General features: G+C 43.1%; 1 protein-coding gene across 30 annotated transcripts in view; it reads left to right on the top strand.

Annotated features, from left to right (window-relative positions):
* Nucleotides 1-26929, top strand: part of RAI14 (retinoic acid induced 14) — a 138550-nt gene that overhangs the window by 71811 nt on the left and 39810 nt on the right. For 21 of the 30 annotated variants that reach the window (XM_070587045.1, XM_070587050.1, XM_070587067.1 and 18 more), the window contains exon 3: nucleotides 12529-12659. In XM_070587045.1, the coding sequence (XP_070443146.1) occupies nucleotides 12529-12659 (131 nt within the window). Of the gene's footprint in view, nucleotides 1-12153; nucleotides 12384-12528; nucleotides 12660-26929 lie in introns of those variants that run through there. The other 9 variants (XM_008511934.2, XM_070587053.1, XM_070587064.1 and 6 more) reach the window with 5 other exon arrangements.

Genomic DNA, 26929 nt, shown 5'->3' with positions numbered 1-26929 from the left:
GGTTCCAGAAGAGGGTGTGTTTGTGTGTGTGTGTGTGTGGTGTAGGTTTGGGTGCAGGAAGGAGTGGTGTAGTAGAAAATACAGAGCAATCAGATCTCACATAGACTTTATGTCTTCAAGGACTGTTTCCTTTGCTTGTAAATTTCTTTAGGTATCATTTTGTCCCTTGGTAATCATTTAACATCTATAAAGGGCATGATGCCTGGGCATGATGCCCAGGCATGATCAGAATAAGAGACCACCCTGATCCTCCACTCTGACCATTTAGATGCTTAAAGTGCACTTAAGCATTTGACTTAAGACTTTGTGGATGAAATCATTTTGTCTGGATATTTCATGTGAAACCTCTATTGTGCCACTTGGGTAAAGAGCAAAGCTCAGGGGTTGTAGCTGCTTATTATGCTCAAATACATGCCAAAAATACTTTTAGTGTGTGCTTGGATTATAGCCAGACGTGTCTCCAAGTATCTGTCTGTGTGCAAGGAAAGCCTCTCTCAGGCCTTAAGTTATTTACTGTTACACTTGTACCTCCTTTTAAGCAATGAGTATTTCTTTGAGTAAATCAAATCCCATTTACATAAATGTATATCTAAGCTTACTATTCAAAGGCCTTACTGTGAACATGCTTGTAAAGTAGATAATCAGGCTTTAAATGCTTTTGTCTACTGACAATTGAGTTTGCTTTAGGTGTGGTTCCTGCATTTAAAAGGGACTTAGAACTCTGAGTTTCCAGTCTCACTACCACCAGACTTGAGGTCTCTCCCTCCGCCTCACATGGCCCACCACGCCAAGATGTGTGTTCAGCCTGGTTTTCTCAGTGTGATGGGCCTATGTAGGGGGCGGGACTGTGCAGTGCAAAGGGCACCGAAGGTCTGGGGTTTGAATCCCCACTCTTCCATTTTCTGGTCTTGTAACTTTGAACAAGGTACTCATGTTCTGAGCCTCAGTTTCCTCATCAGTTAAATAAGGATAATAATACCTACTTCATAGGGTGGTGTATTAATTTCCTAGGGCTATTGTAACAAATTACCACAAACTGTGTGGCTTAATATAATTGTGAGAACTGTATTCTTACAGATTTGGAAGCCAAAAGCCAAAATCAGGGTGTCGCAGGACCATACTCCCTCCAAAGGCATTAGGGAAGAATCATTGTTTGCCTCTTATAGCTTCTGGTGTTTGCCAGCCATCCTTGGCATTCCTTGGTTAATGGGAGCATAACCCCACTGTCTGCCTCTGTCTCACATGGCCTTCTTCTCTGTCTCTTCGGTGTCTTCCCTCTTTCCTTACAAGAACACCAGTCATTGGACTTGGGGCCCACTCTAATCCACTGTGACCTCGTCTTAACTTGATTACATGTGCAAAGACCCTATTCCAAAATAAAGTCACATTCTGAAATTCAGGGAAGCCGTGAATTTTGTGGAGACACTATTCATCCCAGTACAGGTGGTTATGGTGACTTAAATGAAATCAGTTCTTTAGGACACCCAGAAGGGACTAGGACATAGTAGAAGCTCAGCAGAGCACAAGAAGCCACTTCTTCATAGGAGGGCTTCACCTACTTGCCCTACAACGTCATCACTCCTTTCTCAGTTGTCAGTCACTGCTCTTTGGTTATGCTGGGCCACTCTCATCTCGCTTTCTTCATTATCTTTTTGGGACTTGTATGTTGCTTGATATTTCTCCAGGATTTTGGCTCCCAACTCCCATTTTTCCTTTCTGCCATCCTGGGAACTCTTAACATTCATATAAGTGACCCATCCAACAATCTGCCTCTGATCTAGAGGACTATGCTCTAGACCTTATCCTTATCCGTCCCTGATCCCATGATCATTTCAAATACCCGCTTGCTGGCATCTCCTATTCTTTTGACCCTGAAATCTCTGCTTTACCTGTCTTTCTAGTCTCCAGTCATGGATCAAGCTAACCACCCTTTGCTCCCATCCTACCCGGTGCTTCCAGTGAAAAATCACATGACATTACCAAATGGTTTCTTTATGGAGTTATAATTCCTACTCTCAGCTGGACCTTCAGGGCTGCTTGAAAACCCCTTTACTCATTTTAAGTGGGTTTCCTTTCTCATTTCCCCCAGGAGCTATTGGGAACATTAGCTATTGGAACATTTATCAAACTTAGCCCACCACTGACCTTACGTACTTTGCCTCCTGCTTCCCTAAGAAAACAGAAGCTGTAAAACACAAACTGACTTCCTCTCTACTACCGCATCTCTGCTCACCCTCCTCTCCGTCTTTACTCTCTCAGAGGCAGAACATGACTCTAATTTACAAAGATCAGCCTTCCGCCTGGGTTGAAGCCTCAATGCCATCTTCCCCCCTTATATTTTTCATTCTGTCTTTCTCCACTGACTCCTTTGCTCTCCTCAGTCTATAAACACACTTAAATCTTGCTCATCCTAAAGAGTGCCTTCATTTTCCTTTAAGTTGAACTGCTTTAGCTTTCTACTCTTTAAAGTGTCCACTCGGGGCTTTGATAGGACGTACTTCATTCACAGCACTGGCCTAGCACAACAAACAATATTGTAAGTAAAATAAAAAACAAAAAACAAACCAAAACAAAACCTTAAAACTGTATCTTTCGGAGGAAGATGGGTATGGATGTTAGTTCAGGGCTGGTCTTCCTCAGCAAAAAGCGGAGGATTGGCAGTAGTTAGCTCAGGGCTAGTCTTCCTCAAAAAAAAAAAAATAAGCAAACAATATTGTAAGTAATTATTGGGTATGTTTCTATTCTTAGAAGTCTGTGAACTCCTGAAGGACCAAGATTATGTCATATACATCTTTTTATCCCTAGGACATTGCACAGTACCTGATATATAGAGATACTAAATAAATGAGTGCTTGAAGCCATTTGAATTGGGTAGAACCATTTTTCTCCCTGGAGGGTAAAAGTTGGCTTGACCCATTCCAAGACTTATCTCTCTCTCCATGAGACTGCTTTTACCTCATGTGACATGGTTTTTAAATATAGAGTAATGTTTTAATATTGGTCAACAGAGTCAAGGAAAGAATTTGGTAGGATTTTGGAGACTTTAAGTACATTTGTAGCCTGAAACAAAGGCATCAGCGGAGAAGGAGTTAATCAGTAGTGGCTCCCAAGGTAGAAGGAAGAAAAACGAAGCTGTTCAATGAGCAGCGCTGAATTGAGCAGAGCCCTTACCATCTGGCAGGCAGTAGGCAAGCAGCCAGGGGTTTAGTGGTGAACAAGACAGATGCTGGCCATTGGCCACGCCCTGGAATTCCAAGTCCAGTGGGAGGTTGACAGACCTTTAAAGATACTTTAGAAATACTATTGAGTTACAATTGTGCCAAAAGCTGTGGAAGAGAAGCACGAGAGAGCCAAACTAGGGGAAGTAACTGGTTCGGCTGACTGGGGAGGCAGGCAATGAGTAGGGTAGCTTGATGAAGGGGGTGGGGTAGAGTGTCCAGTCTGTTTCGGAATGGAGGTATTTATGTATTATGTCCATGACACACAATTCTGCATTTATATGGAATCACCAACATAGTCTACTAAAGGGAGGGTGGTGGATTTCAGGGTGAATAGCAGGGACACAGTAACCTACATGTGTGAGTAATCTGAAATAAAAACGTAGGAGAGAGGAAACTCATTTTGGATGAGCTTATCATGTATTGGTCTGAAGTAACTAACATTAAATGGAAAGGTCTGTATGAAACCGCTGGGCTTGTTAAAACTGGGAGAATTGTCAAATGTTTATGTCATGATGTATTGGTAATTTTCTGGGTTTTCCATAGACACTAAGGAGGGCAGTCTTGTAAGGCCTCACTTGGATCAACTCACTATTTACTAAAAGCATCTTGCATTTTTCAGTCGTTGTGTCTCGTCTTCTTTCCATTAATCTAAATATTACTCATTGCAAGGTCTAGTTCATTATCTAGTCAAAAAAGCTTCCCTGCCTGCCAGCTAAAAGTTGTCCCTCCCTTCTAGTCAATTCACCATTTTGCTCACTTTACCACTCTAATACCCTGTTTTGTATTGTTGGCATATTTCTCATTTGGCTGTATTTTATCTCCACAACTATATAGAAAATTCAATAAAGACTATGCCGGCTGTATAAAAGGTACTAAGTAAATATTTGTTGAATAAGTGAATGCCGGCTATATAGAAGGTACTGAGTAAATATTTGTTGAATGAATGAATGAATGCAGCATCTATAGAATTTTCTATATTACTTTTGTCCCTAGTAGATGGACATCTAATAAGTACTGTCTGGTACAGTACACAGGGGAAAATATCATCTGGTCCAGAAGCTTGCCTGTGTCTTGTCCTCTGTCTTAAAATATGAGGTGTGTGCTCTTTTTTCTGGATGGTATGAATCTGAAATCTTCCCAGGGAAAACACTGTCTACTTTGTCTAACTTTCATCTTAGCCTTACTGATTATATTGGCAAAATAGTCTGCTCTCCGTAAACTAGAGGGAGAAATGTGGCGTTTCCAAAAATAATCTCTCAAATACACTCCTCCCAGCGGCTGCTCCAGCAGATCCAGACAACGGGAGCTCTCCTAATTTGTGGTGGTTAGGGTTTTAACATCTTTCCTAAAGAAAGTCAAAGAAACTCTTTCTCTTCTTAGATTGCTCTGTGCCACTGGATTATTTTGGTTGGGTTGATAGATTCCAAAAGTCAAACCTGCCCACTAGCCAGATGTCTGTGACCACTGAGTTTCCACTGGTTTTTCAGTTGCCAGTGATTAAACCAAAATAAAAGAAGGTGATGCCATGTCTGGCCAAGGGCAGACGTTGTCAGTTGCCAAAGCCCCGGCGTTCATCACACGGTTGACATGGTGTCTGCTACCCTCGAGGGAGGCAGGCAGGCAGGGTTTTCAAAAGGCAGGGAAAACTCTTAAAAGCAAGTGGGTGTCATTTGGAAATGATTTGATGAATAGGAAACTTACAGGCCAGCCATTGAAAATCTCACTGGTGATGTATTAGCAGGACTGTTTGGAGCCCACATTGAAGGTAAGGTCCGCCTTTCCCACATGCTGCCCTTCATAGCTGACACATTACACATGTCTCCGGCACGTAACATATGGCTTCCTGAACTTGCAAATGTGGCTTAATGTGCTCTGTTGAAATAGCGTCTGTTTAAACAGTCTGCTGGAAAAGTGAGCCCTATTCAATAAAATGGTTAATTTTGTGTCTGTGAATGCTTTCTCTAGAGCCCTTTAAAAGGTGATTTTTAAGGAGCATAGTAGAAAATTTGTGAATCTAAATTTGCATTAGGGCGTTATCTGCCTCTGAAAGGGTAGTGGACTATCGGTCCTAAACTGTAAATATTAAAAGATTCATAGAGCATGAATCATGAAGGAAGAGTACAGATCATGTAACTCAGTCATAATGATAATCACTCTTTTTTGAGTGCCTAATATGTGCCAGGCCCGTCGTATACATTACATTTAATTCTTGGGATAATTTGTAAGTAGGTGTGATCCCCCCCACCTTTTACAGATAAGGAAATGGAGACTCAGACATTGATGACCTGCTTGAGACCACCTAAATGGGAGGTGGTAGAGCTGGGATTTCAACTCCAAAGCACTAAACTTGAAGTCTGCCTCTTTTTTCTACATCAGGCATTCTTAACTTGGGTTTATGGATGGGCTGGGGGTTGGGGTTTAAGATAGAGAACCCTCTGCAATTGTACACAAGCTTCTGTGTGTATGTGCATTATTCTGAGGAAGGATCGTAACTTTTATCAGATTCTCACCTGGGTTGGTAAGGCCTCCTAAGAGACAGATTTCATACCAGGCTGCCTGCATTTTAGAGATGAGGAAACAGCAAGTGAGAATACAAACGGCCCAAGGGCACATGGTGCGGTATTGATTTGACCAGAAAGCGAACCACAAGACTTCTTTCTAAATTCTGGGTGAAATAAATCACATAGAGAGAAAAGTGCACGAAACAAGAATGTAACATTTAACAAGTAAACCTCTGTAGAGCCACTAACCAGGTCATGAAATAGAACACAGACCCCAGAATGCTCCCAGGTGTCCCTTCCTGATCAAATGTCACACCCTCACCCCTAACCACTATCCTCGATTGTTTGTAACCTTGTCCTTGCTTTTCTTTATAATTTTGCCATCTGCATATACATCCCTAAACAATATGGATCCATTTTTCCTGTCTTCATCTTTATACACATGCAATCAAACTATTGTGTACTCTTGCCTCTTGCTTCTTTCGCCAATATCGTTTTTAGCATCCATCCATATTGTTGCTTGTAGTTGTTTGTTCATTTTTATTGCCATGTGGTAATTTGGTGCTTGATTATAATTTATCCATTTTCTGTTATTGGACATATGATTATTTGTCATTTTTGCCTATTATGAGCAATGCTTTCATTAACATTTTTATATATGTCTTGTACACAGGTTGCACATGCAACTCCTAGGGAAAGCCTATATGTATTCAGCTTTTGTGGGGGACAAAATACCTACCTAGTTCTGCAAGGAAAAGTGAAGAATTCTTCCCTTCTCCCACCCTCTCCCTTAATACGCTTCACGGAGGAAGAAAATCCTTTCAAGTAAATTCTCTGATTAGCCTTAGCATAGGTTCTGATTCCCCCAGACTTGCAGTAAGAATCAGAGAGCACTTGTTGAACCTGAGTGAGTCCAGGACCCCACCCCAGATCACCTGAATCAGATGCTCCAGGGCCTGGGAGTCTGAATATTTAACAAATAGCCCAGTGGTTTTCACATCTGGGAGACAGGCTTCTCCCTAATGAACTGATAAGGCTTGGTTGCTTAGTTGGGAAGAGATTTGGAGAAAGTGTACCTATGATTAAAATGTTGGGAAATGGGTCTTAGAAAAGCTAAGTTGGATTTATTGAGCCTGTAAAATTAAAAATAAAACCTATAACATAATTAAATAATTGTTTGCAAAAGAATGAAAGAGTTTTAGAAATGAAAAAACAAATGTTTGCTAAGCCAGGAGAGATTTAGGTTAAGCAAGGGGAAGAAATTCCTGCTAAAATCAGCAACAGATACTGAGCAATTGCTAGGCACCACGGGGGTAAGAAATAAAGGCTGCTGTCAGTGCCTTGAGGGAGCTCAAGACAGGGAGACAAAAGGAGCACACAAAAGCCAGGACGCAATATTTCATCAAGTCTAGACTGTGGGCTTCAGTGGAGATGAGTAGGCGGGTCCCCCGGGACGTGATGGAGGAGAGAAGCAGAGCGAGGTCACCAGGAAAGGCTTTTGAAGTGCCTGCAGGGTGTGAGCTAGGCTTCGGAAGGAAGCCTTTCCCTAGACGGATGGGATGACAGACCTTTCTAAAGCAGTGGCGTGCAAAGTTTTTGATTGTCATTCCTCAGTAAAAGAAATATATTTTATATCACCACCAGGACACACATACATAAGAAGCAAAAGTTTTATAAAGCGTTTAACCTTATTAAATATGGTATATACATCTATGATGCTTTTAATTTTTTTCTATTTAATTTTTTGTAAATGTTGGATTAACCCACTAATAGGTTGAAAACACCATTCTGAGGGAACTAGGAGCCCAGTGTGGAGGCAGAGCTTTGCCTGCCCTGTGAGGGAATGCCAACTACAGGAGGGGATTTCCATCGCAGGTGGTGAGGGGATATTGCAGATATGATGGTGGTTTCCACAGGCCTTCCCTGATTCCAGAGTATGAGTGAATTACTTTGGGGTGTTATAGCAAAATTTCAAACTTCACCTCTCCTAAAATCTGCTTCTTTCACAAAACACTTCTGACACCAAACGTGTGGGATTTTTCTTCACATCAACAACTGATTCTCCAACTCTCCCGACACTAACTGGATGTCCAATAATTTGATGCGGTTCCGACACAACCCAGAGTTAGCGTCAGACCCCACAGGTTAAGGCTCAGTCCCACAAGACTGCTCCTGCTTCAGATGCCAATCACAAATCCTGGGCCAACTGCGATTGTGACCAACCAGCTATAAAGTCGAGGGGTTCCCACAACCCTCCGCTCAGGTTCGGTAATTTGCTAGAATGGCTCACAGATCAGGAAGGCATTTTCATTACTATTACCAGTTTATTATAAAGGATACAATTCAGGAACAGCCAAGTGGAAGAAATGCACAGGGCAAGGTATGGACATGTGTGTGCGCAAAGCTTCCGTGCCTTCCTAGCTCCACTCTCCCAGCACCTTGATGTGTTCACCGACCTGGAAGCTCTCCAGACCTCATGGTTAGGGTTTTTTTGGAGGTTCTATTATGCAGGCATGCTTGATTAAATCATTGGCCGTTGGTGATTGACTCACTCCCTGGAGGTGGGGGGTGGGGAGCTAAAAGTTCTAACCCTCTAATTACTTGGTTGGCTCCTTTGGCAACCAGCCCAAATCCTGAAGCTCTCTAAGGGCTTCTCACCACCAGTCATCTCATTAATGTAAACGCAGGTAAGGCTGAAAGGGCCTCATAAGGAATAACAAAAGATGTTCCTCTCACCCCTATCACTCAGAAAATTCCATTGGTTTTAGAAGCTCTAGTGCTAGGAACTGGGACAAAGACCAAATATATATTTTTTATTATATCACAACCTATTTATCTGACCAACTCTAATTTTGGACAGTGGATTGACTAAGATTACTTTTTAAGATTCATTTTCATGCTTGATTTCAGTTTGGTACCACTGAGCAGAGGAATGGAGATGGGGGAGGAATTTACTTCAGGATTCCCAGGAGCACTGACATTAAAAGTATACATTAAACACATATTTTGTCTCATTTTGTGTTTGGCCATGGAATTGTTACGGAACCCGGTGCGTTTTGCCAGACACGCTGTGTGCTGATCACCGAGATGACGAGTTTGCAGCAGAGAAAGAGTTTATTCACAAGGCAGACAAGCGAAGAAAGGGGAGAACAAGTCTCAAATCTGCCTCCCTGAAAATGGGGATTAGGGATATTTATGGGATACAGGGGCAGAGTGGTCTGAAGCGTGGGAATAGATGATTGGAGGTAAGGATAAGTGCGGTAGTAGATGATCTGCGCAAGTGTAGTCAAGCTTCATGGCTCTTCATAGGATGCATGTTCCCAAAATAATGGCATTAGCATGATCTGAAGGTTGAGTTTTTGGCCCTGATGTCAAAGGGTCATCTATCGGCATTCACGCAGGCCCAGTTGATGAGTTTTTGGTCTTAACCAGCCTGGACTGAACAAGGAGTTGACTCTGAGTTACTGAAAAACAGCTTAAGCATCTGTTGCCATGGTGACCCAAGCGTCAGAGATGTTGTCCATAGGGTGGGCTTTAGTAATGCATGTCTAACTACTTTTGAAAACAGACAACTAACTGAGTGAAACCCGGTTTCAGAATGTTTGGTACAGGATATGGCACCGGATGGAATAGTTATATAGGAGAAGATGTAGAGAATATCTCCATGGACAGGTTTAGGATTAAGAAGTTAATTTATAATTCAATTAAATTTATTAAATATTTGTGTGTGGGTAGCCATGTTCTCTTTGCCTCATCTGCTCTGAGAGAAAAGTAACTTCTGGCCTGCACTGGGGAGAGACTCTAGAGAAAAGAACTTCAGACCTCAAGGGATGTGCCATTGACCTTGTCTTCCCCAGAGTAGGGGAGGGTGGATCTTTCTTATTGTGTCCTATAGAAATTGAACTCCCTAAAGATCCACCTGTAACTAATTTTAGGGAACCCCTGTAATCAGATTTTTCTCTACTCGAGAGTTGAGTGCCTTAGTGACGCTGAGAAGGAGAATCCTTTCATGTGGTCTTTCTTTGCATCAGTACTTTCAGTCATGTTGTCTGAGATTTAATATCCTTTTGATCTTCCAAATCCAGTTTTAATTTGATCAGTTTAAGTTTGGGGAGGATTTTAAAAGACAACACTAATAATGTAGCATCGGAATGATGAAGGTAGGAATCAGTGATCCTAAATGTACTTCCATAAACCTTTTTTGCTTTGTTTTGGCTTGTAAAATGCAGTCTGGGGGAAATAAGCTGCAATCTGTTTCTTGGTGTTTGCTCCATTTTGTTGTTAAGTAAAGCTTCCCATTCTGCTAACAAATGCCTGTGCCTGGGGCAATAGATTTATTGCGTTCCTCCAATAGGAAACCTGATTTGATTGTTGTAGGAGAAGTGTGGATGACATTGGCCCAAACACATTCTTACTACGTTAAAAATATTTAGAGAGCCGTCGTGTAAAGCAGCACTGTTCTGTATGGTAGCCACCAACCGCTGGCACTTGAAGTCTAACATTAAAGTGAAAAATTCAGCTCCTCAGTTGCACTAGCCACATATCCAGTGCTCAGTAGCCACAGGTGACTAATGCAGTATTGATATTTGGGGCCAGATCATTCTTTGTTGGGGGGAGGCGGCTGGCTTGTACATTTTAGCATGCTTAGCAGCACCTTGGGCCTCCAACTGCTAGATGCCATTAGCATTTCCTAGTCATGACAATCAAAAATGGTCTGCAGAGATTGCCAGATGTCCCCTGAGGGGCAAAATCCCCTGGGCGAGAATTCCTGGCCTAGTGGCTACAGATTTGGACAGTGCAGGTATAGAACATTTCCATTACCACAGGCAGGACTGCTCTAGGATAGTCCCTAGCAAAGTTTGGTTTGGGGCATTTTATAGATTAAGCCTTTCGAGCATTAGAGGAATCACAATGGTCTTCTGGTCTAAAGCCTTGGGAAACTGAGGCACAGAGATGCTTTGGGTGACTTAAGGTGTGTTAACGTGTAAGTGCCAATCTAGATTTCTGGACTTCAAGTTCGTGCAGCCTAGGGGACCAACTTCTGATTTTCATTCAAACCTACCTCATTCTCCCTGTGTTCTTGCACTCAGCGATGGCCACGGGGGAAGAGGGAGTCCCAAGAAATGGGACTGGTCCACCTATGTTACTCCTCCATGGCCTGTGGCTTTCTCTAAAGGCCCTGGCTCTAGGCTGGGGTTGGAGGGGTGCTGGGATGTCTGGTGGGCCCTCCCTTGCTCTATGAGAAGGCAGAGTCCTATTGGGCTTCCCAGTTCCATCAGGGCAGAGAGATTGGGAACACACTGGGACCACGGAAGACTGTGGTCCCGTAAAATTCCCTCCTGTTAGCTTTTAAATCTCCAGCGTCTCCTTGGTGTACTTCCCTGTGGTCTATGGCAAAGCCTTTAATATGATATGCCAGGAGGTTCTTATCTTCAGAGGTCACAAGGAAGCAGAGAGCCCTGGAGAGCTGTCTGTAGAAAGTTTTGGGGAGGGAGGAGTTGTCCTTCCCAGGGTGTTGGTATCCACAGCTGGAGGGGCCAGAAAGTGGGCCTAGCTGGGGAACGTCTGGTGGGCAGGCTGGGCCTGCAAAGTGACCCAGGGGCTTTAATGTGCCCCCGGGATCTTTTCTCCCATTAGTAATCCTATACTCCTCATAAACCTCCCAATGACTCTTCTTCAGTCACTGATTTTAGTCTCTCACTCCTCTGCTCCAAAACCTTCAATGGCTCACTGCTGCCATTTCTTTCTTTTTTTTTTTTCCTTAAGATTGGCACCTGAGCTAACATCTGTTGCCGATCTTCTTTTTTTCTTCTTCTTCTTCTCCCCAAAGCCCCCGGTACATAGTTGTATATTCTAGCTGTAGGTTCTTCTAGTTGTGGCATGTGGCATGCCACCTCAGCGTGGCTTGATGAGCGATGCCATGTCTGCGCCCAGGATCCAAACCAGTGAGGCCCCGGGCCACTGAAGCAGAGTGCATGAACTTAACCACTCAGCACCCCGCTGCTGCCATTTCTTGTTTGAAACTTCATAGTCTTATACTCAAGGTCCATTGCTCTTATAGAGAGATCTTTTCTTTCCTTCTTAAGAGTAAACCCTAGTTTTTGTACACATGAAAGCTTTACTGTTACTGTGGTATTGCATAGTTATGTTATTGTTGGGGTTGGGCGTTAAGGGGTGTAAAGGCTTTCCTTAAAGCTATTTGATGTTTGTAGCTTGATCAGGAAGAAGTTTCATTTCTGGTGACACTTTGTTGAGTTGGTAGCTTTGACAACTATTTAAAAGCAATATGCAACTCAAAAATCAGGGCCCAGTAAGCAAGCCAGAAAGAGTGGCAATAAAAGCAGATGAAAAATGGCGTGTCTATGCACTCTGCGGTAACCCCGAGCTGTTGGCCGGTTTGGTTCTGTAACACCGCGGGCCCAGTGAGCGGTGGACCAGGTCAAAGGGCAGTGTTCTGAGGAGTCAGCTGTCAAGTTTAGCTAGAAATAAGCTAATGTGTAAACTGGCCACGAGGTCTTTTTAAGTTGCCTCGTCTTCCCAACGTCAGTTAAAAGCAGTTACTTTATTTCAGAGTTTGCTGACTGGCCGCTATTTCATTGAACTGTTGATGTTTTCTTTTGGGAAACCAGCCTTCTTGGGTGTCTCCATGGTGAAGGGGAAGGTATTTCTAAGTTGCCCATTTGGGGGCAGTTTGTGATTTGAGTGACAGGAGGGTGGGCGACGGGGAGGACCGAGGTGCTGCTGGTCAGTACGGCTGTGGCCACTGTCGTTGTTCACCAGCTCTGCGTCTCCCCTTTGCTCCACAGACCAATGAGTGGAACAAGAATGATGACCGGCTGCTGCAGGCTGTGGAGAATGGAGACGCGGAGAAGGTGGCTTCCCTGCTGGGCAAGAAGGGGGCCAGCGCCACCAAACATGACAGCGAGGGCAAGACCGCGTAAGCTGAAAAGATTGGTTTCTCACTGTGCCAGTTCTGGGTTCTCAAACTGTTCTCTGGAATCCTTAGGATCCATAGGGGAACTTCACAAGTGCCTTTCAGAGGACTTTGTGAAACTGCTGTCCCCCAGCCTCCCATGTTCGAATGTGTAAGAGTATTTTTTAATCTGCGCAGTTCTTTTCTCTTCAAGTTCCAAATTATACATTAGGCTTTATGTGGAACGGCTATGTTGTTCCCAGGTATAATCACAGCTTTCATCAGAGAAGTAGCAGCACCAGGATTGCAACCAACTGGTAGGTGGGAAATGAATTCTATCCTAGATTAGAAACAGCATAAAAGAGTGATTTTTTTCCGTAAACTTCAAACCCTACTATTCATATTATTTCTTTTAAAACCCCTTCCTTAACATAGATCAGTAATTACATGAGTGGTATGAATTTTGCTTTATGATTTGCCATATGTGGTGCTCTTGCCCACCATAATTAAACCATATGGTATTTGATTAAGTATTTGTGTATGTATGTCTGTGTATTTATTTGTTGTATTCATCCTCACTCTGTCATATTGTAGAGAGATCATTGACTTTGGAGCTAAATACACTTCTAATCTGGACTCTATCACTTAGGAGTTGTGTAGTCCTTAAATCTTAATTTATTCACTGTCTAATGGAGATGATAGTATTCAACCACTAGCGTGGTTATGAGTGTAAAACAAGATGCTGACCTTGGTTGGATACCCCCAGAAGTGGGCTCTGAGACAAGGATTTGAGTGCAAGTAGTTTCTATAGCCAGTGATCCCAGGAAGTGCATGGTAAGAGATTGAAGCCCATGTAGCATGTTATTGGCAGGTTACTGCTTTAGACAACTGGAACCCATTCCTGCTGGGGACCTCTGGAAATCTGTTTAGACTTAGAGCAGGGGTTGGGCAACTATAGCCCACTATTTATCTTTGTGAATAAAGTTTTATTGGAATGCAGCCTAATCCATTCATTTAGCATTGTCCATGGCTGCTTCTGCACTGCAAAGGTAGGTTTGAGTAGTCAAGACAAAGATTCTATGGCCCACAGAGCCTAACACACTAACTGTGTGGCTTCTTATGGAACTGGTTTGCTTATCCCAGGTTTAAAGTATGCCTCAGGATTATCCCACCCAAGGGGTAAGGAAACTAGGGCATCTATCGCTGATGATCTCTCCCTCCAGGGAGGCCATAATGCTCATGGCCAGAACAAGTCCAAGAGGATATAGGAGGAGCACCTACAGCTATAGATACTATACGTAAGGAACTAGCACAGTCCCCAGCCCACAGTAGGCACTTCATAAAGCCACCTCCCTTCCCTTCCTCTCCTAGATGAGCAGTCCTCAATGCTGGCAGCTCCTGCATTAGAATCACCTGGGGAGCTTTTAAAAAAGTGCCCACCCCATGTTCTGAATCACTTGTTCTGTGGAGAGGCCCAGGACTCAATAGCTTTTAAAGTGTCCCATGTAGGTTCAAGCAGAGAGAATCATCATCTAGAAACTAGGTTGACTCTAGATGGAGGGATAGATCGTGAGAATAAAAGGCAGAATGTGAGGAGAAGATTGAGCATCACACGTTAGCAAATTTTGCCAATTAAACCCTCTTCCTAGCACCCACTGGATTTCACCCATAGCAAAGACACCAACCCTAATGTTTGGGGAGCCACAAGATAGCCTAAGGGTCTGAGTTTTATCTGGGGACCAGGCTAGTTGGTACAGAAAGGGAAGAGGAAAGTGTTCTTGTTTAGATCAGTATTGCGTCCTCTAAGAGCTGGGCTTGTCCTCTCTGCCAAAGCCCCAGGTTGAGCTCCCCCTCAGTTTTGGTTCGACCTTCCACCTTTGCAGAGGCCTGTCTCTCAGGTCTGGGGCACAGGGCCATGTCCTGGTGGACTCTGACTTGGTAGTCAGGACTCCTGGTAGTAGGCGGGCTTTGGTTGTTGGCTAATATTTTGTTGAGTCACTTGCTTACTCAACCTTATGTAAGTTTTAGTTCTTAAACCTCTTGCCCTCCAGCTTGTAATTTCCTTGATAGAGTCAGCTTTCCTGCCTCCTGCTCCTCCTAGTTCAGCTTTGCAGGTATCTGCACAAGACATCCTTCCATAGCCATCCCGGAGAAAGGGCAGATAACTGTTCCTGGTAGTTTTGTCCAGGACAGTACTTACTGAAAAGAAGACAGCAAATTTAGATTAGCAGCTTAGCCACAACTGTAACCACAGTAATAAATTTAGACTTTTTGTCGATGAGATATTTATTATGTAAAGAGGAGATGGCCAGAATGTTATTTTCTCTTCTTTCTCTCTTGTTTTTAATTGTGGTATAATATACATAAAATTTATCATTTCAACTGCTTTGAAGTTTACATTTCAGTGGCATTAAGTGTATTCATAATGTGGTGCAACCATCATTATCTAGTTCCAGAAATTTTTCATCACCCCAAAAGGAAACCTTGTACCCATTAAGCGGTGACACCATTAGTCTGCTTTCTATCTCTGTGAATTTGCCTATTTTGGATATTTTATATAAGTGGAATCATACTATATGGTGCCCTTTGTGTCTGGCTTCTTTCACTTAACATAGTGTTTTTAAGGTTCATCCTTGAAGCGTGAATCAGTACTTGATTCTATTCTCTTTTAACAGTAGAAATGCACACAGCAATTATACAAAAATCACTACCCCTGTTTTGCAGATGATAAAACTAAGGCTCAGATAATACAGCAATCCCTGAATTAACTCTAGAACCCGTTCTAACAGCTCTACCTTTGCACTTGCAAGTCCACCATTTTTTTCTTCGATGGCACTTACCTAGAAAGTTAGAGGAACTATATGAAAAAGGAAGAGGAGCAAATGATTTTTTTCAGTGCAAGATTTTCCGTAAGTAATCATCTGTTAACATTTAATTTTTCTGCTTGGAATATTCCTTTTGATGATTAAAGTTATTAACTGATAACTATAAGAGTTTAATTTTCAAAGGCACCGTGGAATTAAATCCATCTGGCTTCGTATTTTCATTCAAATCTAATGGTCTTAGTATTCAGAATTGGAGGGGAAAGAGCTGTGGGGCTGGAAAATATCTCATATGTCTTTGGTGTCAGGTAACAACGCAAGGCCAAGAGATCTGTTTTAACAGTGAGCCCCAAGCAGCATTGTTCTCTCGGCTTCAGCTGTCTCACTTTTGGAATCCTGCTCTGCTGTATTTGGGTTGGTCTAATCTCAGCATTCTTGCCTGAGCACACAGGTGTCTCCCTCACACTCGAAAATGTTTCTCAAGTTATGGAGACTTTTTCATTGTAGTTCCTGTTCTTTCCATATGCATTTGGTTTGGTAGCATGTGGACTGGTAACTTCCTAGGAGTGGTTCTGATTTCATGACAGACCAACATGGTGTGTCACCTTTGCTGACCCTCTTGGCTCCACCAGCCGCATGGAGCTTGCAGGGCCAGCGTGTGTTTGTGGGCGTGTAAGGAATGTTTTGCATTTGTCTCTAAAGGGCGAGACTGGATCATCCACTTGAAAGTTAGGTCCTTGGCAGCACTTGGCCTCATTCTGTGCCTGCTCATGAGGATTCGCCCTTCAATTTATACACCTCCATGTCAAAATCAAGCTGGAGGCCTGTTTTCTAGCTAGGCTTTGTGATAACCCATTTTGTCTTTTTGCTCAGTAATATGCAATGTTTCCCGGTTGCCTGACAGCCTAGAGTCCTGATGGTGGCTTTCACTGTCCTCCCACTGGCCCCACCCTTAGCTAAACATTCTCTCAAGCTTGCCTTCTACTGGAGGGGAGGCTGTCTGCTGTCTGCCCTCCCCTCGTGTGGGAGTGTCCAGATGTTGGCCCAGCTTCTATGTCCAGTCCAGAATGACTTCCTCCCTCATCTCCTCAGTCCTTTTTTGATTTTTCTTCTCTTTGAAATACTGGAATCTTGATTTAGAACTTGATGTATTTTATTGCATTGAAAGAACAAGAACAACAGAAACATCTCTATGGCTTAAGAAACATCTTTGTTTTCTGAAAGACTTGCATCCCTTACAACACCGTAAGCCCCCTGAGGACAAGGATTCTATGATTGGTGGTGTTGTGTTGGTCTTTTCCACTGTTCCAGGCACAGAAGAAGCATTCAGTTGGTATTTGTGGGAAGTGAATTTTGAGCACGGTTCTTAAGGAGAAAACATTCTCTCTTTGCTGTTAAAAATCTCATGGATAAATTAATTAGGAGGGAATTAACTTGGGGTTCGAGAGGAAAAGAGCTGTCCTGGTGAACATCACAATGTGACACTTCTACTCTCCCAGCTTCCAGAGCAATTTAAATACTCAGCCTTTCCTACCTAGAGAACCAGATGACCCAGAAAGTCCCAAGAATGAGGCAGTGGAGGCAGCCATGTCGGCAGACATTCTCCAGAAGCCTCCATAACCCGAGGTCAATAACCAGATGGGTGGTTTGGTAATTCTTGAGACTTTTCAGTTTCATGCTGGAATATTTCCTTTAGGATAGATAAGAAACCTTGCCTGAAAGTTTTCTCTCTCTCAAACTGATCAAAGAGGGGTTAAAAAAAGTGAAACCAATTGTATGACTGGAATTCATTTAGGAAAGAGTAAAAGAAGGGTGGTGTCTTGGGTCAGAAGAGAACAAAACAAAACAGGGCAGAGTTATAGCCGCAGGCTGTGTTTATGGAGTCAGGCTTGGCTTCCCTCAGCCCATCTGTTCTCTCTCCACGTGGAGGTAAGGAAGTGGGAGGCTGCCATTGCCGGAAAACCTTACCGTAGAACGGTCTAATTGTTTCAAGATGGTTTCCCCTATATTTGGATGTGCATTTAATTAAAGTTGTGTGTGTTTGTCTTAGGAACAACCAGACTAAATAAAATCACTGCTGGGACTGTAGTGTTTGAAGAAATACCACCCAGGCATGTGTGTATAGACCTAACATATATATATGTATACACACACACACACACACACACACACACACAATAAATATATTAGGATATGTACATATATCCCACATTTCAGAAACCTGATTTTTTTTCACTTTGAAAGCAAGAACTTGTGCAAGTATTTTTAGATACCTCTGTGGAGCTTAAATATAAAATAGGGAAAGTAGTCCTTGAGTTCTGCAAATCAGTGTGTTAAGGGACTTCTCTGGCTGGTGGGTTGCTGCACTTTTGTCCCTCTGTTTTCTCAGAGTTGAGATGTATTAGATATTTCATACCAGCAGTTCAGTCTTGGAAATCAAGTCATACCACCCGTCAGCCTTCTCCAGTTCTTCTCACATACAGCTGTGAAACTAATTTCCCTAAAACCACTACACTACGTATTTTGTGTGTAATTGTGGTCTCCTCCCTACGAAATCATCTTCTAGGCAAAATCACGCTCTGCCTTTCCTAAGACCTGTTGATATTGACAGTGGGATAAACTGAAGGATATAATTGCTCTTTAGCATATCCTCTCTGCTTTTGGTCACATAGATTTTTGAAGGTGATACAACCTCTGTTCATCCCTTGCAAATAGGCCCAAATGTTTGTTTCATTAATCGACAGGCACAGGTACTCCCTGAGTCTAAAATGTTCAAAACTCTGTTGTAAGCACATCCATAAGAAGGAGAAAATATGATTCTTGCATACAAGATGCACAGCATCTAGCTGAGAAGACAAGACCAACAAAAGTCCTGGAGAATAATTAAGTGCTAAGCGGTAAAATACCAACTCTAAAGGATTTAAGGGGGGGAGAGAGGATCACACACTGGGGTAGCTAAGAAATGCTTCCTGCCTGAGGTGTGATGTGAGGTGTGCCTTGAAGAATGGATCAGGACGATTTGGGCAGGCACAGGGGAAGAGGACAGTGTAGGTGTTGGTAACAGCATGAATAGAGGCCATCCCAAATGGGAAAGACAAACAGTGACACCATGGCCATTGCTTCTTTCCCTTCAAGGGCTTATCAAAGCAGTTCAAGTTCAGGACTCCACTTGACACTAACTAGATCAGCAGTTAACTTGGCTCCCATTAGAATTACCTGGGCAGCTTTGGAAAAAATGCTGGGCGCCACCCCCAGAAATTCGTATTTAATTGGTGTGGGGTGCAGTCTGGGCATGGGGGTTTTAAAGCACCACAGGTGATTTGAATGATCAGTCTAAACTGGGAACCACTGCGCTAGACACTCCACGTGAGACCCCAGGTGCCCCAAGCCCATAGGTTACAGGTGGCCTGAGGAAGGCCCAGGGAGTCCAGGAGAAATTTTTTCTAGCATACACATACATACAGATATGTGCATATATATATATATATATATATAAGTGCACAAAATAAAATGAAAGGTAATTTTTGGCTTAAAGTGAGTTATATTAAAGTAGTATGATTCACAAGGTTTTTAAAGGGAAATAGTGTTATATATTAAAACTGAACAGATCTTGTTGCAAAAGGAAGACTTGTACCACAGAAGTGGTGCAAATTGATGAGAATAGATCTTGAAATTAAGAAGTACATTGATAAAATATTGATGGGATCACGGGATTTTTCATTTTGAAACTGTTTTCAAAGTTGGATTAGTATGTTGAGAAAGAAGGCTCTTAGACGCTTGGATATGTCATTGTTGCTCAGGGTGGAAGCCGTCTGGCTTTGCTCCTCCCTCCTGTCTGTGGGCCGTGCCCTCCAGTGGCTGGACCTACCGCTGCATGCGGAGGTCAGGAGAGCCTGGGAAATGGAGCTCTCTGTGATAGAGAGCAGAGCAGGGGCAGACGGGCGTGGATCTCGGCCCACACAGCAGCGACCTCCCCTCAGTCTAACCCCATGAGAGAGGGCACCTGGAGCAGAGGCTCTCACGCTGACAGCGACCAGACGCTTCCCGGGTGGAGGCACGCAGGATCACTTAGCACGTGCTTCTCATTTAGAGACTCTCTTGCCTCCCCACTGGATCCCTGAAATTCACATCTTCCAAAATGCCGCCACCACCACCCCGTCCCACCGAGTCTTGGGTATCATTCAAGGCCCAATTTGCCATCTCTTTCATGAAACCTTTTCTGATTTCCAAAGTGGGTGACATCTCTTCTGGAATTAGTGTGAATCCCCCACTCTAGGCTCTCGATACTAGAGTCTGAGGGTCTATCATGAATACAAGAAACAAATCATTTGCCCTATGGAGATTTCATAATTCCCCAAGTGCAATTTCCAGACCGCATTTATGAAACGAAGAAATAGAGCTGACGCTCGGCTTAAGTGTGGTCTTTCCTCTCAGTGTCTCCTGCCTCCTGTCCCCAGAAGTAGCACTGCTGATTGTATTAGCACATCATGAGCCTTTCAAGGACAGTAATCCTATTTTTACAGCCTTTATTTTTTTTATGCCAGTCATCTTTTATTATATCTATCTGACACATTTAACAGGAAAAGGCAGCCAGTGTTTCCATTTCTCAAACTTTCTGCCATGTGGTTCCTACCGGAAGCAGTGATCAGAGTCCCTGTTGGCACTGCCTTTGCAATAGCTGAAAGCCAGGGGGTTTCTCTCTGGGCCGACAGGGTTGATGCCCACTGGCAGAGGAGAATTTAGTTTTTCAAGGCTTTCATAACTAGAAGCTATTAGACAGTACTGCTTTCCTTACCTTCAGATTATAATCTGAAATGGGAATCCAGATCTTTTAATCCTATTGTTAGGATTGTCCCACTGAAATATTTGGTGTGGGCTAAGCCTCATTTGAGCTCAGTGACCTCGTTAGAATTTAGATGTTGCAGCAAATAAGTGCTGGGTTGGAATCATAGACTTTTAAAGCTAAAAAGGGCTTCGGTGATCATATGGACCAGATGTGTAAACTGAGGCTGGTGAATTTGAGTGACTTTATTGTCCCATACTTGGGGACGGCAGAGCTGAGACCTAAACCGAATACTGACTTTTCGTTCATACTACTTTCAACTATGTGAGTGATCCGAAAAATTAAACGTGCATCAGAATCACCTGGGGGGGCTTATTAAAACATTGCTGGACTCCACCCTCAAGTCTGGGCAGGATCCTAAGAATTTGCATTTCTAACAAGTTTCCTGTTAATAGTGATGTTACTGGCCTGGGGATCACACTTTAAGAATCACTGTACAACATGATGTTGGGAAGCAAAATCAAGCTTATAATAACATACCATAAAGGACACAGCGTCTCTCTTAAAAGCTTACATTACAACCTGAGAATAATGGTTATGCTAGTTTATTGGGTGTGCTTTAGTTTAAGGAAACTCTAAATAGAAACTTCACGCTTAAGAAGCAAATTCAAAACTAAAGATTTGCATTACCTAAAAAAAAAAAAAATTGCTTCTCTGTGCTAGGACAATTGCAATAGGCAATACAAAGTCTTCGCCCTCATGCAGACAGACAATAACATATGCCTCTTTGATGTAACGTCAGGTGCATTGAAGAAAATGAAGAGGCCAGGGGCCACTTTCAATAAACCTGGGAAAGGAAGGCCTCTCAGAGCAGACATCTTCATTTGAGCAGATCCCTGAATGGAATGAAGGACCGAGCCATGCACTTTTCTGGAACTGTTCTCCTGGTGGAGGGAACAACAAGGCAAAGTCCCTGAGGTGGGAGGGTGCTTGATGTGCCAAGTGAATGGAGAGAGCTAGAAACTGAGGTCAAAGAGGGAGCCCGGACCTCCTCATGTAGAGCCTGGTGAGCCATGGAAAGGACTTTGGATTAAATACTAAATCTAAATAATTTCCCTGCTTTGTTTTAATGTGATTTAATATTTTTTTTTTCTCTCCAGAAGGATGTCTTATAAAAGGAATGCAATAAAAATACAGGCGATTTTAGGTGGTAGGGAAATGCTGAAACTCTCAAGGATTATGGAAAGCTGGTTTTTATCTTGAAGTATTCCTGAGTCTCGCTGACAGTGGTGACCCCTCTCTTAGAAATAAAGGGCTTTAGGGGCCGGCCCCGTGGCGCAGCAGTTAAGTCCGCACGTTCCGCTTCTCAGCGATCCAGGGTTCGTCCATTCAATCCCGGGTGCAGACGTGGCACCGCTTGGCAAAAGCCATGCTGTGGCAGGCAACCCACGTATAAAGTAGAGGAAGATGGGCACAGATGTTGGCTCAGGGCCAGTCTTCCTCAGCAAAAAGAGGGTTGGCGGCAGATGGTAGCTCAGGGCTAATCTTCCTCAAAGAAAAAAAAAAGAAAGGACTTTAAAAGGAAAGGAGGGAGATGGGGTTATATTTAGAAGAAATTGCTCTTAAAGTCAGGCCAGTGAATTCAAGTCCTGAAGCATTTCCTAACTTCTCTGAGCCTCAGTGTCTTCATCTATGAAATGAGGATGTTGGACCAGTTTATCCTTCTAGAACCTTCTAAGGCACTGGAAATTCTAGGCTTGGCCAGGGCTGGTAGTGTTTGGTGGATGCTCATTTCTCTGTGTGGGTGTTGGTTTGCTTGATTCGGGCGGTGAAAATCAGTTGCAGAGGCAGAGGAGAAATTGGAGACCCAATCATGGTAGCCAGCCTGTCACATCCTTGACCTCATTCTGCTAGCTCTCTTGGTGTCAGGAGCTGGTGTAGTATTGAAGGAGACAAGAAAGAGTTTGGTTTGAGTGAAATTTTCTGTGAATGAATATGCCTAAAAAAAATCAGTCTTCTAAAAGTAGCCTTGTGAGTTTATATCTCTTCCAAATCTATGTCTCAGCTGGTGCTCAGAAACCAGAAGAATTGTGTTTATTACTCTGAACGATAGAAGGAACTTTCTAGGCCATCCCTCATGGGCTTTTGAATAGCAACAGGTCAAATTCCCTTTGGGTTAAGAGCCTTGAGAAATAGCCCAGCCTCGTCCTGAGGTATTTATTTCTGGAAGTTTTGCACAACGTGCTGAGTGGTTTTGTAGGAAACAAAACCCCTGTTGCAGACCCTGTTTGCTGCAGCACTTGGGGTACATTCCCGTCTTTTTGAGAGCACCTAGCAACCCTAATCTGCCCCAGTGAAAAGCCCGCGTTTGCTTTTTGGCCAAGTACTTCCATTTTTTTAGTTTAAATTTTGTTTTTTAAAGAGCAGCACAGCCCATAACTTATATTCTATAGCGTTTCACAGTGTACAGAGTGATTTAACCAACATCGCCCTTTCTCAGCGTGGAGTGAAGGGCCGACTTTGAAGGCAGGATGCCCAGGTTAGTATCCAGCCTCTACTTAGTCATTCTGGGACTCTGGGCAAGTTACTAAATTTCTCTGTGCCTCCGTAAAATGAGGATAATAGTTACCCTTCCCCTAGGCTTGTTGGGGGATGTAATAGTTAAACGTAACTGGTACATTGTGGTTCAATAGATAAGCTGCTATTATTGTTGATGATGTTGTTATTTAATTGCCTTAAACTTGGTGTAGAGGTGAGGGAACTGAAGTTAAGTACCTCGGTCAGGATGACACGGCAACAAGGCGGCAAACCCAGCCGTGGTACCCTGGCCTCCTAGGCCACTCTCTCTGCCCCTCCTGCTGCTTCCACTGCACCTTCAGGCTGCCATCCAGCTGCCGTTTGAGGTTCCTGGGGACACAGTGGGTTGACCTTCTCTTGGGGGCAGAGGGAGATAGGGAGGGGGAGAGATGGGGAGTCACAAAACTCTGAAGCACAGAAACCTTGGGAACTTTCCAAGTGACAAAAGCAGAGAAATTCCAAATATCAATAAACAGCAAAGGATCAAAGTCTTAGTATGTAAATCTTCAGGCTGCTCTATTTCTGCCTTTTAGTTACATCTCTGTGGAAGGGCCCATCTGAGCTTTTATAAGCAAAGCTCAACATTCCCTATTATAATGAAACTTAAAACAGCATAGATTTTTTGTGTTTTTGTTGAACATACCCATGAGAATGCTTTTAAGCCGAAGGGGATTATGTTTTCAAAAGAACTTCGAAACAATGGGTGCCTTGGTAAAAATGACGGTTTGAGGTTCTTGTTCCCCACTTAGAGCAGGGCTTCTCAAACGTTAATATGCGCGTGAATCAGCTGGGGAACTTGTGAAGTGCAGCTTTTGATTCAGTAGATGTGGGGTGGGAACTGAGAGCCTGCGTTTCTAACAGGCTCCTGGTCCACAGACCGCTCTTGGGGCAGCCAAGACGTAGGCTATTGAAGTGCTGTCACTTCAGCTACACTAGAATCTGGAGAAGCTGCCCTGCTATCCCTAGGCAGTGACAAGTGTCCCTGTCACTGGGCATGGCGTTAGTGGAGTGGATAAAAGGTTTCTATACCCCTCCCTCCTCCACTGAATTCTTGACTTATCAAAGGAAGAGAAAAACAAACCAACAAGATCTCTCATAAAATCTATTACTGTAGAGACTCTTGAGTGGTATTTCTTGTCTTTAAAAAGGAAGGCCACATTTTTTAATAAGAAGTAAAAGCCTAGATAGAGACAAAAGCCGAGCCATGTTCCTAATTTGTTTTGCATTTTACTCTTTTATATTCCTTTAGGGGGAAATTTCAGCTGATAATTAACTGAAATAACTACTTCAAAGGGTTCATTAAGAAAGACTTAATTGTTTCTCCTCTGGAAATTTTAGGTTGTAATTAAAATTCTCATCTCTTAAACTAAAATTTGCCAGATGATAGAAAGTCTTGGCGGGGATGTGGGGAAATTGGAACCTCATATGTTGTGGCTGGGGATGTAAAATGGCACGGCGACTTTAGGAAACAGTTTAGTGGTTCCTCAGAGTTCAACATGGTTACCGTATAGGTCAGCGATTCCACTCCTAGTGTATACCCACTAGAATTGAAAACATCTCCACACAAACAGTCGTACATGAATGTTTTAGCGGTGTTATTCATAATAATCAAAAAGTAGAGAACAACCCAAATGTCCATAACCAATGAGTAGATAAATAAAATGTAATATTACATTTGGTCATACAATGGAAATTTTTTTTTTAAAAGATTTTATTATTTTTTTCCTTTTTCTCCCAAAGCCCCCCAGTACATAGTTGTATATTCTTGGTTGTGGGTCCTTCTAGTTGTGGCATGTGGGACGCTGCCTCAGCGTGGTTTGACGAGCAGTGCCACGTCCGCGCCCAGGATTCGAACCAACGAAACACTGGGCCACCTGCAGCGGAGCGCGCCAACTTAACCGCTCGGCCATGGGGCCAGCCCCCTACAATGGAATATTTTTAAGGGAGTAGTGATCCACGTTACAACATGGATGAACCTTGAAAACATTCCAAATGAAAGAAGCCAGACACAAAAGACCACCCATTGTATGATTCCATCTTTATGAAATGTATAGAATAAGCAAATCCACAGAGAAAGAAAGGAGATGAGTGTTTGGGGCTGGTGGGGCATGGGAATAGGGAGTGACTGCTAATGGGTACAGGGATTTTTTTAGGTCGATGAAAATGTTCTGGAATTAGATAGTGATTTTGGTTGCACAACTTGGAATATACTAAAAACAACTGAAGTGGACATTTTAAAATGGTAAATTTTATGGTGTGTGAATTATCTCTCAATAAAAAGGTTAAAATATCATGTTGTTTCCTCAGTCTTTGTTTAATTTGTTTGAACAGAATTGTATTTCAGCATTGTCCATTTGTTTTATGGATAATCACAGAGTTTCTGAACCTGGGTACTGTTGACATTGTGGACTAGATGGATGCTTGTGCGTTGTGGGGAGCTGTCTTGTGCGTTGTAGGATGTTTAGAAGTATCTCTGGCCTCTACACATTAAATGTCAGTAGACTCTGCTCCCTCCGCCCCCATCAAGAATCAAAAATATCTCCAGACATTGCCGCATGTCCCCTGGGTGGTACAAAATCACCCCCAGTTAAGAAGCACTAGCTTATCTTTAGTTTTCCTGCTAAAAGCTGAGGTCCAACTTTGTTTCATTCACCACCTTTCTGAGTGCTTAGAACAGTGTCTGGCACATAAACACTCTAGTATGGTAGTGAATATCTGAGTCAGTGAATATATTTGGCTATTGCAGTAGCAGCACTTATAAAAATATACAACTATAGAAATATCAAAACTCTCCCATACTTGGATTGTTCCAATGCCCTAGAATTAACATTGTCAAGAATATGGTCTATATTGGGTGCGGGGGTGGGGGGGTGTAATCAACATACTGTTGACTTTCTCCCACCTCCCCGAAGTCTGCAAACTCTTTATCTAGAGGTGTGCTCTTTTACCAGCTATCCAGGACACAGGCCGTTAGAGAGCACCCACCTAAATTAGTCGTATGCTGACCTGGGGCACCATCTGCTCCCTGAGCCTGAGGTAACCCCGCAGATGCCCTCCTGCCATCTAGATAGGGGGTGGCCCCCAACCTATCAGTCACCTGGACTGCCACCACAAAGGATGCCTCCCTTTATCAGTCACTGCCTAAGAAAGGAAGCCTATGCACTGTCATCTACGAATCCAGGTTCTGTCACTGGCTAATCACGTTTTTCCACCCAACCAAGCCCTACGTTCCACTGGAGCGTCTTAGTAAAAGTTGGCTGTGTTCTTGTTCACATTCAGAGCTTGAATGCTAATGACTTGCTGCTGCCAAACCCTGCTTTGGGGATTATCACTTCTGTGAAAGGTGCCAGAATGTGAGCAGCTCAAGTGTGAGCTTCACACAGGCTTGGATGGTTTTTTGTCATCCGCGACTGTCTACAGCTTTGTTCCTGAGTTTCCGTTCGGTGGAAATGCACATAGCTTTCTTGTTGTCATTCTCTCTCTCTCTCCTCTTTCTGCCTCCTACTTTTCTTTCCTTTCTTTCTCTCTTCCTTCTTTCTTCATTTCTTAAGCAATGGTGGTTCTGATTTAACTTCTGCTAGCCTGTTTTTTCTGAACATTGGGAAAAAGTGCAACATGTCCCCGACTCTGTGTCTTGCCTTGTGTTGGTGAGGCTGTAATAATTGGTGGCATTGTTTTGAGTGTTCACTACATGCTTCACGTTTTGCTAATTGCTTTTACATATGACTCATTCATTCCTCACAGCCCATTTTACAGATGTGGAAACCAAGATACAGAGAGCTCTTGTCTAAGATCACACCCTTATAAGTGGCAAAGTGCAGAACCCCCCAGCTTGTCTGAGCCCTTCCAGATTACATGTATTACCTCCCCAGTATGCACCCTCATCTGATTATATGTGTATGTCCTTCCTCTAAGCTTTAACAAAGCTATGTTGGAAGTTTTAATTTTTCAAAATCATGGATATTAGGAATAAGGACCAGATTTCCTGAAGTTAAAACCTTAAAATGACTAGATATCCAAATTAAATACACAAAAGAAATAACAATTTAATTTTCCCGTGTTGTCCTTCTGTGCAATGGCATTTACAGTACAATGTATACCACTCCTGGTGA

This window comes from Equus przewalskii, chromosome 20 (assembly GCF_037783145.1).
Source record: "Equus przewalskii isolate Varuska chromosome 20, EquPr2, whole genome shotgun sequence".
Classification (NCBI taxonomy): Eukaryota; Metazoa; Chordata; class Mammalia; order Perissodactyla; family Equidae; genus Equus; species Equus przewalskii.
Note: the sequence above shows the minus strand (reverse complement) of the source record. Positions and strands in the feature narration are given on the sequence as shown.